This window comes from Nilaparvata lugens, chromosome 9 (assembly GCF_014356525.2).
Source record: "Nilaparvata lugens isolate BPH chromosome 9, ASM1435652v1, whole genome shotgun sequence".
Taxonomy (NCBI): domain Eukaryota; kingdom Metazoa; phylum Arthropoda; class Insecta; order Hemiptera; family Delphacidae; genus Nilaparvata; species Nilaparvata lugens.
Window position 1 is genome coordinate 36,039,323 of NC_052512.1, and position 16,552 is coordinate 36,055,874.

Consider the following 16,552-nt stretch of genomic DNA (forward strand, 5'->3'; position numbering starts at 1 on the left):
CTAGACAGATTGACCGAGGCCCTGAATTTATTGTAGAGGAGTTAGCAAATTCTTGTCTAAGTATCAATTATGAATCGTTGCGATAGAGTCTAATTTGAGAAATATTCTTTGAAATTAATTTTTTTGATGTTGTAATTTTGAAACACGTGATTAAATAGCGTATTGGTTACTGTGAAGATTATTATTCGATGTAACAGTATTTCAAACATGACCGATAGTTCTATGTTTAATGCAACTAATAATATAATGTCAGTAGCATTTCTAAAAAATCTTCATTTAAACATTCCTGCTCGTGATAAGTTACTAGTTGCTAAAACAGGTGTGTTAATAGTGAAGATCTTGGCATTTGCTTGAACGAATCCATCCAAAGCTCCCCATCGTGGATTCATATTAATATTCAAACAGGTTAATAGTTGAGTGGAGATTTAAAAGCAATTATTATATATTTTCCTTTTACAAATTGGGTCCTCATAAATCAATCACCTCTGGCCACTAACGGGTGGGACCGTACAAATGAATGAACGAGAATAGCAGAGAATAAAATAATTCAGTTAATTATTTTTCCTCTGGTGTTCTGGATGACTTGTACATCGAAGCAATATCATCACATGAAAAGTTCTATGAACTCCCAGATAACAGGTTGAAATCTGAGTGAATTAATTTGAGGGAGATGATAAGAATGGAATTGTACGTTAATATAAAGCCGTATTTGCTTTTGGCGTGGAATAATTGTATTCTACAACTTCCTCCTCTGACAATCCACCTTCAACTGTAAAGATTTTATCAACAAAGTTGTATTCGGCTGCCTCAAGTTTCAGTGTTGGAAGTGACACTTCTGCCTGCGCGTAATCGCCACTCTCTCTCATTCTCTTCCACACTCTCTCTCTCATACTCTGTCCTCTACCGAAATTGGAATGAAATTGGATGGAATAGATTTATTCAGGTTATCTTCATTTGTGCTATAGTGCAATCAAGGTTATAAAATCCATAATCTGTTCAAAATTGGTCTGCTATCATTGTCTGTCATGATCAAAGCAGATAGCTCCATCCTTTCATCCAACCCTCTCTGCATTATATAAAATTCATTGTATGAATCAACCGCTATGTAAACTACAGTATATGGAAATAAATGATAAATTTACAAAATTACGTTCAAATATGGGAATTTTTATCAGATACTAGCTGGCCCGGCGAACTTCGTACCGCCAAAAACTCAAGTATCTCATGTCACACTTGACTTATCTGGTGAATCATGGATTAAACACCTATGAGGGGTTGAAACTCAGTTTGTATGTCAAAAGTAGGTATTTGACAATAACTCATCCAATAATTTATTGAAGGGTTCCCATCATATGACTCACTCTATACTTACTGTATATCAATTTGTTGTAGTGTGGTTCTATCTTTCAGAAGTCAGTATATCTAATTCATGGAAATTACTATTCACAGGAAGGTTTATTCACATGTGCGCGACTTTCCGATCCCTCTGTAATAGCAGAGACTAATATAAGTATATTTGATTGATTCACTTATCTCTGGTACTAGTTGAGGAAGATTTTGGGAAAGTACAAATCGAATTTCAGTAAAGCTTTTTCACAAATTTTTACCAGCATTTTTATCATTATTCAAGCATTTTATCAATTTTCAGAATAATATAATAATTATTATCTCACTAAAGCAACACACAAAACTCGGCAAAGGATTAGAATCTGATCTGGAAAGCCTCCTTCAGCAAAACCCCCTCTAATCTGTTGAATACCTCCATCAAATTACAATGGAAAGTGTTTAAAAATTTCCTGCTGCAAGGAAACGTTAGTATAATATCTTCTGCAAGGTACCATTGTGTCTCAGGTATATTCAGATTCTAATGAAGGATTATTTCCAATCGATACACATTCGATTGTGCTCTAATAGGGTTGAGGTGAGTAGCCCTACTACCTAATAATTGATAGTCACTGAGCCGTCAATTCAGAGCCATTAGCAAGGTGGTTTCATCAATCTTGGTCAGCTCTACTGGAATTCAATGCACTTCTATGAATGGGCATTCCATTATTATTGTTCCAATTCATCGGCACTGCCCTCTTCTTGTTCTACTTGTTCTTGTTCTTGTTCTTGTTCTGTTCTTGTTCTTGTTCTTGTCTTGTTCTTGTTCTTGTTCTTGTTCTTGTTCTTTTCTTGTTCTGTTCTTGTTCTTGTTCTTGTTCTTGTTCTTGTTCTGTTCTGTTCTTGTCTTGTTCTTGTTCTTTTCTTGTTCTTGTTCTTGTTCTTGTTCTTGTTTTTGTTCTTGTTCTTGTTCTTGTTCTGTTCTTGTTCTTGTTCTCAATCTTGATCAAAATAATATTTTCATTTGCAGCAATAAGGAAATCTATAGACATGTTGAGAAGATTTCAGAAATGATGATAAGAAAGAGAAGATTAGCGTTCTATGCTCATCGCATTGTTCAGAATGGATCTGGAGAGACAAATGAATAAAATATTCAAGAAAATAAGTGGTAGATCCAAGAAATTGAACTGGTAGAGACTAAAAGGATTTATGCAAAAATTAAATATAACAGAGGCAGATTTACTAATAATATCGTGGACCGAGCTTCGCTCTGGAGAACAAAAACATAAAAAAGTATCACGAATGAAGAAATTATAATATATTTTCTATAGTTCATACAGAAAGGTTCTATCTAATCACAATGACACAGTGAAAGAGTATGCATTCTAGAAGAATGCATAAATCCTTTCACAAAGGTCCGGTTGCACAAAAGTCGGTTAAATTTTAATCCTGATTAATTTCTCGTGAACCAAATCAGAGATACCATTTCAAAAGATAGTTTCTCTGATTGTTCTGCTGGAATTGTTCAGGATTAAAATTAAACCGACTTTTGTGCGACTGGCACCAAGTACCTGATTGAATGGTTACAAAAGTTCAAGAGCTGAGTCATAATTTTGAACAGTCCAACAAACATGAACTCGCTCACTCACTTTCATCATCAACAGACGACGAAATATCAGCTATTTTTCCAAGAATGATAATAACAATCCTTTTATGTCCTTCAGCGAGTATTCCCAGGGATGAGACCTAGTGAAATCGAATTTTTTATTATAAACCTACTATGTTCTGAATTTGACACAGTCCCACACACATGAACTCGCTCACTCAATTCCATCATCACAGACGTCGAAATTATCAGCTGTTTTTACAAGGATGATGATAACTATCCTTTTAGTGTCCTTCAGCGAGTATTCCCAGGGATGAGACCTAGTGCAATCAAATTTTATATTAAAACCTACTATGTTCTGATTTCGTGAGAATCGTTAGAACCGTTTTCGAGATCCGGTGACATACAAACATGAAAACATATAAACATTTTAACACTTATACATCTGAACATATAAACAGAATGGTCGTTTAATAGTATAGGATTACACCAGGACTAAGATTTCAGCTTGAAGTTAATGTTTTCCAATATGAAACCGAAATTGAAACTTGATCGTTGAAAGCCGAGTCGCTCATAGTGTGAGGATGAAAGAGTATTGGAGACAATTTAAATAATGGTAATAATGATGATAATGGTTAATGGTGAATTACTGTGATCCCCATTAGTTTGCCAATACAAAATTAAAAAAAAAGATATTCAATAAATTAATGTCGACAAAATTGAGTCACAAGGCGCGAGCGGAAGAAGGTTGATTTACTTCTTAATATTACTTGTAGTTCTGTGAACATTAGACCTCGCGCAGTTATAAGCCACAGCCTCCTCTAATACTATCCATCACAGTAAATTCTGTCCTGTCCTGTCGTGTCGGCGAGATGTAGGTGTGAAAACGGCTATGGCTGTTTGAGTTGGTGTATCGACAATGATAATCATCTGTTGTAAAAAACACTACTATCATTAAAAGCTAATTTTCGACAAGACATACTGGTAACTGTTCAGCCCGAGTTGAAAGCAGAGAAAGTAGAGAGGAAACGCTAAGCTGAATCGAAATATATATCTGTATGCGTAATTGCATGCAATTGATGATCCAACTGACAGCTAATTAATCTAAAGGAAGAACTGGTATTCACGTACGGGATAGGAAATTCACGAATGAGGCATCATAACGTCTAACTACTCAACTTAGACTATTAACTTGAAATTATGCATAAAGATTCTTAATTTACCGAGAATGGTTATATGCTTATTTTGGATTCTTCAAGATTCAGTAAGTCAAGTTTACAGTCTGTCAATATTTTACCTATTTTATTCATAGCCTATGCAAATACAATTAAGGTAAAAACACCAGGAATTTGCCTAAAACTGCTTCAAACCCTTGATTTGGAATACACAGTCTACAGTTACTTACGTAACTTAAATGATTACTAAATCGCACACAATTTGAGTCCACAAAAAGTATCTACTACAATTTTGAATTTATAAGATTAATCGATTTCCAAACAAAAATCTGCTGCTAGTCTGAATGATTTTCAGTATGATTTCCAAAGTAATATTAGACTATGGAGGAATTCCTTTCCCTATATTATCCTTGAAATGCAAAATTTCAAAATGATATACATCATCTACTTGCAATTCAAAAAAGGAGCATATAAACAAAAAAGAAATGCGAAACCGTCGACTTGCATCTTAGACCTCACTTCGCTCGGTCAAATTTTCATCCCCTTTTCCCCCCTCATAACATTGAACCACTTTTCATCAATCTCTTTCACCATAGAGTTATTCATTACCGTGATACACTTTTTCCTCTTTCAACCTCCAAGAATTTCATTTCGTCATAATTAATTCGCCTTAGGGTTAACTGCGCTGTGACCTGGGCAGGATCAAGTGACCCTTAGATATGCGGCTTAGAAAGGAATTAGCCCTGCGGAAACTGGGATGCTACGTAACTCCATCCCACTCTCTCACCCATGACTCCCGCTTTTTATCTTGCTCTTCAAAGCATACCTGATGCTTTTGCACCTCTTATGATTCTCCTTTTCAACCGAACCTCTTCATCATTCCTCATGCGTTAACCCACTTACAATGTGGGCTGCTCAACTTTAATAGTATCTTACGTCACATGGACGGGAAGGGACCTTTTGCAGGCGAGAATGATGTTTCTAGAATAGAATAAATAGAATACATTTTATTGATCAACAAATATATACATATACATGATCTCGTCACGTCGGTCAGGTACAAAGGAAAGTGATAAACATTTACATAGATGGAGTAACTTAGATAGGCTACGGTACACAATATAAAAAAATGTCAGATAACGTGTAAAACTTTGCCTTATCAAGACTACTTTACAATTAATTCATTATGTGGTAACAAATTCGCTGCTGAGGTATTCCTCTAATGTATAGAGCACCCTGGTTTTTAGTATCTTCTTCACTTTTTTCTTGAACATATCTTTTGGAAGGTTTGTGATTACTGAGGGCAGTTTATTGAACAGTACGAACTGTTGATATTTATGGCTCTTTTTATGGATTTGTGCAGTCTTATGGTGGGCTTTACCAAATCGAACTTTTTCCTGTATCATGTTTAGAGATTCAGATTGTTAAATAAAAGTATTTTCATTTTCTCTTATGGAAACCACATTGCTGTAAATGTACATGTTAGCCAGGTGTAGTCGAGGTGTTGGCCGAGACTAGAATTTCATTCGAGCACTACAAAACATTCACGTCCAAGTACGTACAAGTAACGTATTTTTCGTCATAATAATCTTAATAAGAATAATTGAGAAATAGAAAACATTACCTGCTTGTGCTGAAGCTACTACATGCATTATGAACATAACCTAGTTTACAAATTCCGAATCAGAAATTTTGTGGAAGTTCACAACTTTCACCTGAGAGCGCTGAAGGTGTTTTCTTTGTAGCAGTTTTGCTGTTCCTCTTTCGGACTGGGAAACATACACGACTGTAAATAAAAAATATGGTTTCATTACAGTAGAGTATGATGTAATGAGAGTTATAAGTTCATTTGTTCTACAAACAGCTGTTTACCGGCTTGATTTCATGCATGGAAAACAGCTGAGATTGAATGACTATTACAAAAAATCTTTTTTGTTCATGGGCTTATTTCAAACTCTTCATATTCCACTCAGTCAAGTTTTAAAATAGACCCTTGCGGAGCACGGGTTACATGCTGGTCATACAAATGTGAGATTCACGTTTGAAATCATGAAATTATAGGAATAGCATACTTTTCATAGTGATATTCTAGTATTAAAGTGAGTGAACTCTTCATGGCAGACAAAGTTTCTCCACCACATTATATAGTATAGAGAGTGGGTGAAAAGTCCGGAACGTCTCAATATCTCATACTCAAAGGTAATTTGACGGTGGGTGTGATTGGGGATCCTACTCAAATTGAAAATACTACTCTACTATTACTTTTAAATTCTGGTCCGCCATCTTACATACGCCATTTTGAATGCAACCTTATTTTTTGGTATAAGAAGGTGGTCATGAAATACATGATTCCGATACGGGATTTAAAGAAAAATGGAAAGCGATAATCGCCATCGATATCTTAAACCGTTTCGACGATTTTCCATTATTATCAATAATATTGATGGCTACATTGGATATTTTGCGGGAAGTAATGTAACACGAGCCTCTGGAATTGCAGTTTTCGTATCAACCAATAAGGGGATTAATTGCTCAAGATTAGATATGAAATTCAGGGTGCTGATTCCATTTTGTTGAAATTCGAAATATCTAACTACTGTTTTAATGTTTTAAGTTTATATAGATGGCAAGCTTTTTGTATTGATACCTTCTTAAATGACCTTGCTGGTGGCTTCTTGGAGAATGACAAAGGCAGCAATAACTCTATAATTTTAGGTGATATTAATATAAATATTAATGACATAAACAATGATAAGGCATTCGAATATTGGAAATAAGCTCTAATGGATTCGAATCTCTGTCAACATTGACACTCGAGTGACAAATGTAAGTTCTACCTGTATAGATCACATTTTCTTCAAATCAAAATTCAACGCTAATAAAATACATAGTGCGGTATTGAATCACATATCACTGATCACAGCTGTATCAGCTTCATTGTCCCTTATCAAAAACACAAATGATAATGATTGGTTCCACAAATTAGGAAAAAAGTAGATTATAAAAACTAATAGTTTACTATTAAAGCATGACTGGAGGCGTATTCTCGCCTATGATAATGTTGATGTAAAATTTTCTGCTTTCATGAATGTGCTTAATTCTTACATAGACGATGCTACTTCTCAATTTTCACAATTGCAATCGAAAAAGCATTATAAATTTCTAAAGCCATGGATGATGAAAAGTTTGTGCTCGGAATAAAGAATCGAGACAAACTCTATAAAAAACTTTCTAAAAACCCTCATAATGTCCAACTTAAAATATTTTATAACTTCTAAAAATAAAATAGTCAAATTAATTAAGGAGCAGAAGGTGAAATATTTTTCTAATTTGAAAGCCTACCCTCCCAAGCGACAGTGGGAGATTATTAATAGTTACTGTGGTCAATCATCCTCTAAGAAAAATCCAATATCTTTGAATATTGATGACTCTGTGATTTGGATTCTGGCAGATAAATTCAACGATTATTTCATAAGAAATTCTGGACAAATTGTTTCATCTATAGCTGATTTAGATGATGCTACAAAAAAATCGTATGAACGCAAATTCAAAACTTATCGTTCCTGTAATTCTTTGTTTTTAAGGCCGGTCACTCCTGACGAACTGTTGTATGAAATAAATTCATTAAAAAAGGGCAAGTCTCCAGGTCCTGACTCAATTTGTTCTGAACTTCTCAAGGCTATATCTACTTCAATAGTTCCGATTCTATGTGATATCTTCAACACTTCTTTCTTGGAGGGTAGATTTCCTGCCGATCTAAAAATGCCAAGGTGATACCTATTTTCAAATCTGGATCACATAGGCCTACCGACATTTCTAATTACAGACCAATTTCTTTGCTCTCTATTTTTTCTAAATTACTTGAAAAACTATTCAAGAAGCGATTAATCGGTTTTTACAAGCAATTCAAATTTTTCAATAAGCAACAATATGGGTTTCAGGAGGGTCTGAACACTGAGCATGCTTTGCAAAATTTCATGTCTGGAATCTATAATGGGATAAACAAACCGTATACGAGTAGAACTTCGGGTCTATTCCTGGACATAAAAAAAGCCTTTGATACGGTAGATCATTGCATTCTTTTACGCAAATTGCATGAATCTGGTATCCGGGGGATGGCCTTTAGATGGATCGAGTCATACCTGTATAATCGTAGACAATATGTGTCCATTGGTGAATTTAGTAGTGAATTGGCTTTGATCACCTGTGGTGTACCTCAGGGATCGGTATTGGGTCCGATCCTTTTTTTGATTTACTTAAATGATCTCTTTTCCATAACTTTCAAGGCTCTTTAACTTCTTTTGCAGATGATACTGCGTTAGCATATTCTTCTGACAGTGAGATAAAATTGCAAGAAATGATGCAGATGGATCTTAATGACTTGTGTTGTGGTTCCAATATAATAATTAGCACTAAATGCATCTAAAACTAAATATATAAATTTCTCCTTATCAGCTCCTTTCAGTTTTCCAGTTTCTCTAAAATATCATAAAGTTGGTTGTAATAGTGTGTCATGTAGCTGTGATGAGATAAATCAATCTGATACAATAAAATACTTAGGTTTGATTCTTGATTATAAATTAACTTGGGACTCCCACATAAAGAAAATAAAGATGTATTTCATGTTCTTGATAAGACGATTTTATCACTTGAAGCAGTTTTTCCCTAAACATTTTCTACGGATTATGTACTATGCATTTTTTCATTCTAAGCTTGTTTACGGAATTTCCTGTTGGGCATCCACTTTTGTTTCTCATTATAGAAGGCTTGTAGTGCTACAGAAGTCTGTAATAAGGATTATACAGGGGTTAATAGGAGGTCACATACATTTCCAATTTTCAAAGCATTGAATATTCTACCACTGAGACACACTTATGTGCTGAAGGTTCTGTCTTTATTTTATCAATTAAGTGGTAACAGATCTGTTTCAGTATATAACAACGATGATGAAATTTCTGTTGTAACACGGCAAACTACTCAAATGATTGTTAGGCTTCCAAAATCGAACTGTACCACGTTCCAGAGGTGTTTTCTTTTTCTTGCTCCGAAATTTTATAACTTACTACCACCTGATTTGAGAAGAATAAATACCCAAAAACACTTCATGAATAAACTAAGCTTTGGCTATGGCTTCATTCGCCAGTCGAGGTGGAAGGCTTCTTTAAGGTTTTAAGTTAATAAGTTTCAATATATATCCACAAATCAAGTCAACCTTGTATTGACTACTACATAGTCCATCAATTTATTCTGTGTGATACGTTTTTGTCTCGATGATGTCACTAATAACTGTCTTTCTGTTTGAATTATACTACACTATGGATTGATTGTTATTTTAATTATATTATTTCTCTGTAGATTGATAGGTATTATCGCTCTTTCTCTACAAATAGGTGTATTTTTAATTTATAATGGTAAATGATACTAAAAATGTTTGTTTTGTATGTATGTGCGAGCTTGCACTCAATCATCTTCATTTCATCTTCATTACATCATACTTAAATTCTAAATCTCTCTTCTTCCCAACTCCTTTTCCTAGACCTACAAATCTTAAACTATATCAATTTATAAAATAAATAATCTTACTTATAACACTTTGTATCTGACTCCTATTCGCGGACAAAGTCCAGTAACATACTGTACTTTTTGTGAGTAGTATCTTGTTCACTTGTAACTTGTCGTTTTATACTTTTGTTAATATTTTGTATGAATTTCGAGTGAATAAATTTGAATTTGAATTTGAAATTGAATACCATGCAAATCAGGAATGAAATGGACTATATGAGTGGTATTGATTAATAATGTGAATATCATCGGAAAGGTTTGATATATCAATGTGCGGTTTCAACCATTCATTTTGTCTTGAAATTTCGTATTGAAATCATGTATTTCATGACCACCTCCCTATAAAAAGAAATGAAGTTGCATCTGAAATAGCGGATCCAAGATTGCTGATCAGATTTTTAAAGTCATAGTAAAGTAGTATTTTCTATATGAGTAGAATCCCCAATCACACCCAACGTCAAATACCTTTCTGTATGAGATATTGAGCCGTTCTCGGCCTTTTCACCCACCCTTTAAAGCTCTGATTCAAGTTATCACGGTAGATCTAATATTCAATCCAATACAAAATTCAAACAAAATTAATATCGATATAATATGATAGTTGATCCTTGTTGATAATGATCAAGTATATGTAGAAGATACACATTCATCAAGAAAATATGTCTTCATGACGCAATAAATAATTCTCATAATAATAGAGAATGAATGTTCTAGTAGTTTATTTAATTTCTACATTGTTCTTCTTCTTCTTTTTCTTCTTCTGAATCGATCCTTCTCCAATTAGTTCAAATGAAGTAAAGCAAATCATGGTAAGATCTGAAGTAATCAATAGTTAAGAATAATTCCGTTTCGTATTTTCTCTCGATTCTATATATTTTTTTCGCTCCCTGTTGACGTAAGGTGGAAATTGTGAAGGAAACAGAAGTCGTAGATAATATTGCGCACTGGCATTTTCTCTCAATCTTATATTTTTGTTTCGCAAGACAAGAAAAACAATCAACGTAGTGAAAACATGAAAAACACTCCGATCCCTGTCGAAGTCATCATTGAGACGCTTTTCCAATTTTCACCTTTATTTTTCTTTTCTGCTGCACTGAACAACTTCTTCTCAATAAGAGAATTCTTACTTCTCCTGAGGCGCTAAGATACTGTGGCTTTATTCATGGAATATTCGAGATCCCATGATATAATATTTCTTCACCACAGAATACACCATCATAGAGGGGTTCTCTGTTTAAAAACTATGATGAATGAAAGGTTTGGCTTATACACGTACTAGCAGGTAACCGTGCTTCGCAAGGGTCTTTCTTAAAACTTGACGTAATGAAATCTAGAAGAATTCAAAATAGGCCTATAAGAATTCTCGGTTGATTAAGAATTTATATGCTGCATTCCAAGTAAATCAGTATGACCACCTTTCAATTAAAAAAGAAGATGGATTCAAAATGGCGGAAAAAATTTGGGTGTGACGGAAAAACTGTTTTTATCATTCGAAAAGGACCCCCAATCATACTATCTTCTGCTGCTTCCATACAAACTGGAACTTAAAATTGGTCTTTAACCACCCTCGGTTAAGCAAGAATCTATATATGCAAAATTTCAAGTTGATCAGTCCAGTAGTTCAGACGTGATAATGCGACAAACATAATTTCCCCATACTTTACACCTATATAGGCTACGTTTATAATCCAGTTCTTTCCTTTATTATAGTATAGAAGATGATCATTGTTATTTTACTAAAAGATAGAATAAGTTGAATAGTTTCCCTTTCAGAGGGAGTTTTGATAACCCACAAAACTCATTTTTCATTTGAAGATATAACGAAAAGTTGAATTATGACCTTATTTTTTTGCTCAGCTTGCCAAAATACCCCTCATTCCAATATTAAAATTTTCGACTGACTGTACAGTGAGTCAGTCATTCTATCAGTGCTCGAATAATTTTGAAATTTCAATTAAATAAAAATGTTCCTTTTTAAATTCCAACCATATGATTTGGTGATTTTTTATGAAATCGTATGTACTATTAATAAAGTTTGAACATAATTCTGGGTAGCAAAACTATGTTAGGTTTCAGATGCTGACCCGGTCAAGGCTCACTTTCGATATTGCAGTCTGATTAATCATGAGTGATTATAATAACTAATCATGAGATCTGACAATCATATCAATCAGACTGCTATGTAGTAATTTTAAGTATTTAAAGTGATCATTAAAAATTAAATCAAGTAAATTGTTGGTAATGGATAAAACATTGAAGAGTATTGGTTAAGGCCAGTGGAGTAGCCAGGAAAATCATTCGTTTTGGGGAAGGGTAAATCATAAATTTGGCGTAGAAAGCACTTAATCCTTGAGGTAGTCACCGCGGGGTGCGGGAGGTACCAAAGGGGGGCCCTGCCCCAAAAAAATTTGAAAATATACCTTCAATTTTGTGCGATTTTATGCAATTTCCAGTTGAAAACAAACATCCATTCAAGTTTTTTTGGTGATCGGTGGACTACGTATTATTTCGATTTTCCCTTGAAAATTTCATAGGCCTATTGGATTTTGATCCAATACCAAATAGAATGGAATGGAGTAGAATTCTATTTGAATGTTGAAAAAATAGTGATTTTGTAGAAGGCCTACTCATTATTGTTCTGATAACAAGCTAGAATGCTTAAATATTAGCAATATAGCTATATTAAATTTCTTTATATAATAAAATAGATGGTGTAAAGTGATCTTACTTTGAAGTGCTATCTGTTTGTTTCTCTATCCCTGCTATCTAGTCCCTACGCAATAGACTACTCATCACTGTGTATAAGAGAATAGCTCATTATTACCATCATTGCTATGCTATTCTCTCATCCCTATGAATTACGCTATGCTATTTTCACAAAATCCTTTTTAGTCAGTGCCTGTCGTCCATGGAATCCTTCACTGCACCATGCACTTCCTGTTTTTATCAGGTCCATCGAGAGCCGAGCGAGCTTCATCCTGACTTTAAAAAAATATCTTTTGGAACAAATGATGAACTGTCCGGCCCTAGAATGATCACATGACAATCATTCCTCACCCATCCCCCACTACAAACCTATAAACCTGTTATGAAATAATTGTATATATATATTATATAACTCATGTTATTTTAATTATTCACTGCATACTGCTGTATATTACTAAAAGTAGATTACCCTGATCTACTTTCAGCCTACTCCATTTTATTAATTAATGATTTGATCTTATCTACCTATATAATTATTTTACTTTATTAATTTTCAGTTTCTCCTTCTCTTGAATATCCATTTATTAAACTTTCACAATATTTCCATTTATAAATGAATCCTTAGTTGAATTAATGAAATTAACGTTTTGGGAGAGAGTTAGTGGGATATCCTCCCCATATTCTCCCGAAGAATGGACATTGTATGTCCAAAGCTCCGCCAATTTATGTAGATGCATAACAATAATATCTTTAGCTATTACAAATTGCTTTTTTCGTATCATATTTATACAGTTCATTAATTATTTTCTTAGTCTATATTATGTAAATTCATCTATAACTTTGCCGTATTGTAGCTTTTTATATTAGTGTATAAGCCAGTATATATTGTAATCTACATAAATAAAGTACTCAATCAATCAATCCCCTATATATTTCTCGACTTACATTGTACAATATACGGAAATATGGTATTAGATGCTAATTTTTGTGGCTCATCTAGCTACAAAAAATTAAGGTATTATATCAGGGTTGGGGGGGGGGCTAAATACTCATAAACCGCCTAGATACGCCCCTGGTTAAGACGTTATTTCACTACAATAACTTAAACTTTGAGGGTAGAGGTGTGTGATTGTTCATATGTTAATTACTGTACAGTTACACTACAGTGTACAGAAACTGTACAGACACTCTGCAGACCTCCTCGTTACACGGGACATCTCAGGCACCCCAAGGAGAGCCTGCGAGGGTATGGAGCCACATGATCTCACCCTGTAAAATCCCTTCCTTTGTGGTGGGGTGCTAGGAGGAGGGATGCAAACCGACCTCGTGAAAGTTCGTGAAACCTCGTGAAAGTTCGTCGTGAGCTCGAGAAGTGATCTGCTCATTTCTCTGTTACTCTGTAGTGGTGAACCGGACGACGGTCTTGCAATGCTCCCCGAACCCACTGGATATGAGGCACCTTCTACATGGCTATTCGTAAGTGATTTTTTTCTCCAACCCCAACATCTCACATCTCAATCACAAAAACATCAATATAATTCTTCTCTCTCAGCATTTTGCAACCCCAGAAAAATATACCCCACTTTTTAAAAGCTGCAGACTCACCGAAAACTCTTTATCGAATTTTTAGAAACCCCGGGAACTCTTGGCACACCCCCTTCGAACGTCTGTGAGGGTTGGAATTCAGTTGATATCCCTTGATAAAATCTGGGGATCAGATTGTTGTCTTTGGAAAACCACATTCATGTCTCTGGAAGGGGAGTAAAGTATGTCACACGCCCTTAAATCCTACGTGTTTATTGCATGCAGCCCATATTTCTAATAAAAGATAAGATGAGATCTCTCCATTTGAGTCGGTTAAATATATGTTGTCTTATACATTCATCTAGAATAATAATAAAGGAAAGAAATAGCTTATTTATAGACGTACGGATATGGAATTCACGAATCATCACGTCTGAACTACTGAACTGATTAACTTGAAATTTAGCTAATGGATTCTTATCCACCAAGACTTATTATAGGCCAACTTTCAATTCTTCAAGAGTCTATTAGGACAGTTATAAGTTTCTCAAGTTTTCGATTAGACCCTTACGAAGCCCGGGTTACCTACTATAGTCAAGTCAAGTCAAGTCAAAAATAAGTTTATTTCCAATCTTTCTAAGATTATAATGTTACATACAGAGCTTAAATTAAACAACATACAAATCTAAAATGATACTACAAGTTTTATTAAACTATCATACCTTATGATTACAATGTAACAGTTATAATAAATTATAATCTCAGTTGTGATTTCACATGGAAATGTGCCTACATAGGTGTAAAACTGTGCGTAGACACAGGACAAACTTTAGTATGAAATAAATGACAATGCTGCTAATAATTCAATGTATTTTAGAAAGTTTGGAGGATAAAAATATGAAATCCAATGTGAACTCCAATGATAGTAATCTATTCACATAAATCAGCGGAGTTTTAACAAATATTGTCGATTCTTGGTTAAGAAGAATACTCTTACTAACAATATGCAACCGGATTATATGAATTATTATTATTATTAAAACTATTAGAATTTGAAAGGAAATAACCTACTCTTAAGAAAGAAACGCATTAGAAGTGTTTTCAAAATAGGCTTCATGATAGTTAAACAAATATGGTATTTTCATTTTCAAGTACATTCATTTGTTTCCATGTGTATTGGGTTTCCAGATTTTCAGGATAATAAATTCAAATCAAATAAATTTATTCTCACAATTTTCAACTAATACAGTACAGTTACAGTACATTTATATATCCCCTTACGTTATGAGAGACTCACATGTAGGCTTAAGCCTGTGTTTGTGAGGGCCTGGCGTAATTCGCTGAATTTAAAATCGATAAACTAAATTATGAAATTAATATTAAATGTATTCTCATAAGAGGAACCTGTGTTATCTTCTTTCATTAGTGCATAATTGTCTTCAAACACTGCATGCTGAAGATCGTCATCCATATTTCCATGTAAATATCATTAGCTATTTGCAAAAGATAAAAATATTCTCATGGAAAAAGCTCAATCCATAAAGGTTTGGGAAATGGGGATAACATAATACCTTTTTTTGTCATACTTACTCAATTATTGCAGCTGTTTCCCATGCAGTAAATCAAGCCGGTAAACAGCTGTTTGCAGAACAGAAAACATGTGATTTCATTACAGCATACTATACTGTGAAGAGATCATTATGTTCTCTTTACAGTCGAGTTAGGACTCTACTGAGTCCTAATAACATCTGAGCAATTAATATACTAACTCAAATAATCAAAGAACTCATTTAAGGATTTTCAAGTTATAAGAACTCATCTGAAATCTTATAATTTAGGTCTTTATCATTTTATTTGAGCTCGAAGGGTCTGTCTGTTATGAACTAGGCGCCACTGGCCAGGACATGTTTATAGAATGCAGTAGCTTGAACAGCAGCAGGTAATGGTTCTGTTTCTCAGCAATTTTATTCTTTCTCAGATAAGTATGACAAAAAATATTGTACGTAACTTGTACGGTAACGTATTTACCGCATTCGTATGATAATTCTGCCCTCAACTACGTTTCGGGCAGAAACAATCATACTTAAGCGGTAATTATCGTTACCGGACTTGTTACGCAAAGTACTATTACCTGCAAGTCTGTTTTTAAAACCTTGTTCATTGATATCCAAACTTCAAAACAAAGGATGTTGAGGATTTGAAGAGGGGGATGTTTCATGAAACATGTACGGTACATGGATTTAATAAAAAGTTATAAATGAAATGTCCCTGTTCTTCAAATGTATTATTACTTTGAAGCTCAAGCTTATTATCTGTACTCATATTTGAATGAGAAATACAAGGGATTGAATGAAAGAAAATGTATTCTACATGGAACGCTCATGAGTGGAATTCCGAGAGTAAAATAATTTTACAACATAATATATTTTTGAACACTGTATTCTGAAGTTTGTCCAACTGTACTGCCCATTTATTCTTTTAGATTGTTTATGAAGATTCTTATTATTGAATGAACATATGAATTGAATCGAATTAAAAGCATCGACGACAAAAAGCATTAAGCAGTCTTTACGAAATGTATTTGATGGTAATGTAAGTTAAACAATAATGTAATTGACCGAGCGAAGTGAGGTCTAAGATTCAAGTCGACGGTTTG

General features: G+C 34.1%; 1 protein-coding gene across 2 annotated transcripts in view; it reads left to right on the plus strand.

The window, feature by feature from the left end:
- The window catches only part of LOC111043682 (acetylcholine receptor subunit alpha-like 1), a 195,261-nt gene that overhangs the window by 4,712 nt on the left and 173,997 nt on the right, over window positions 1–16,552 (plus strand). Inside the window, exon 1 of one of the 2 annotated variants that reach the window (XM_039435813.1) lies at window positions 13,778–13,848. The exons of the other annotated variant lie outside the window; for it this stretch is intronic. Coding sequence (XP_039291747.1) covers window positions 13,801–13,848 — 48 coding nt within the window. The 5' untranslated portion in view covers window positions 13,778–13,800. Of the gene's footprint in view, window positions 1–13,777; window positions 13,849–16,552 lie in introns of those variants that run through there. 2 annotated transcript variants of the gene reach the window in all.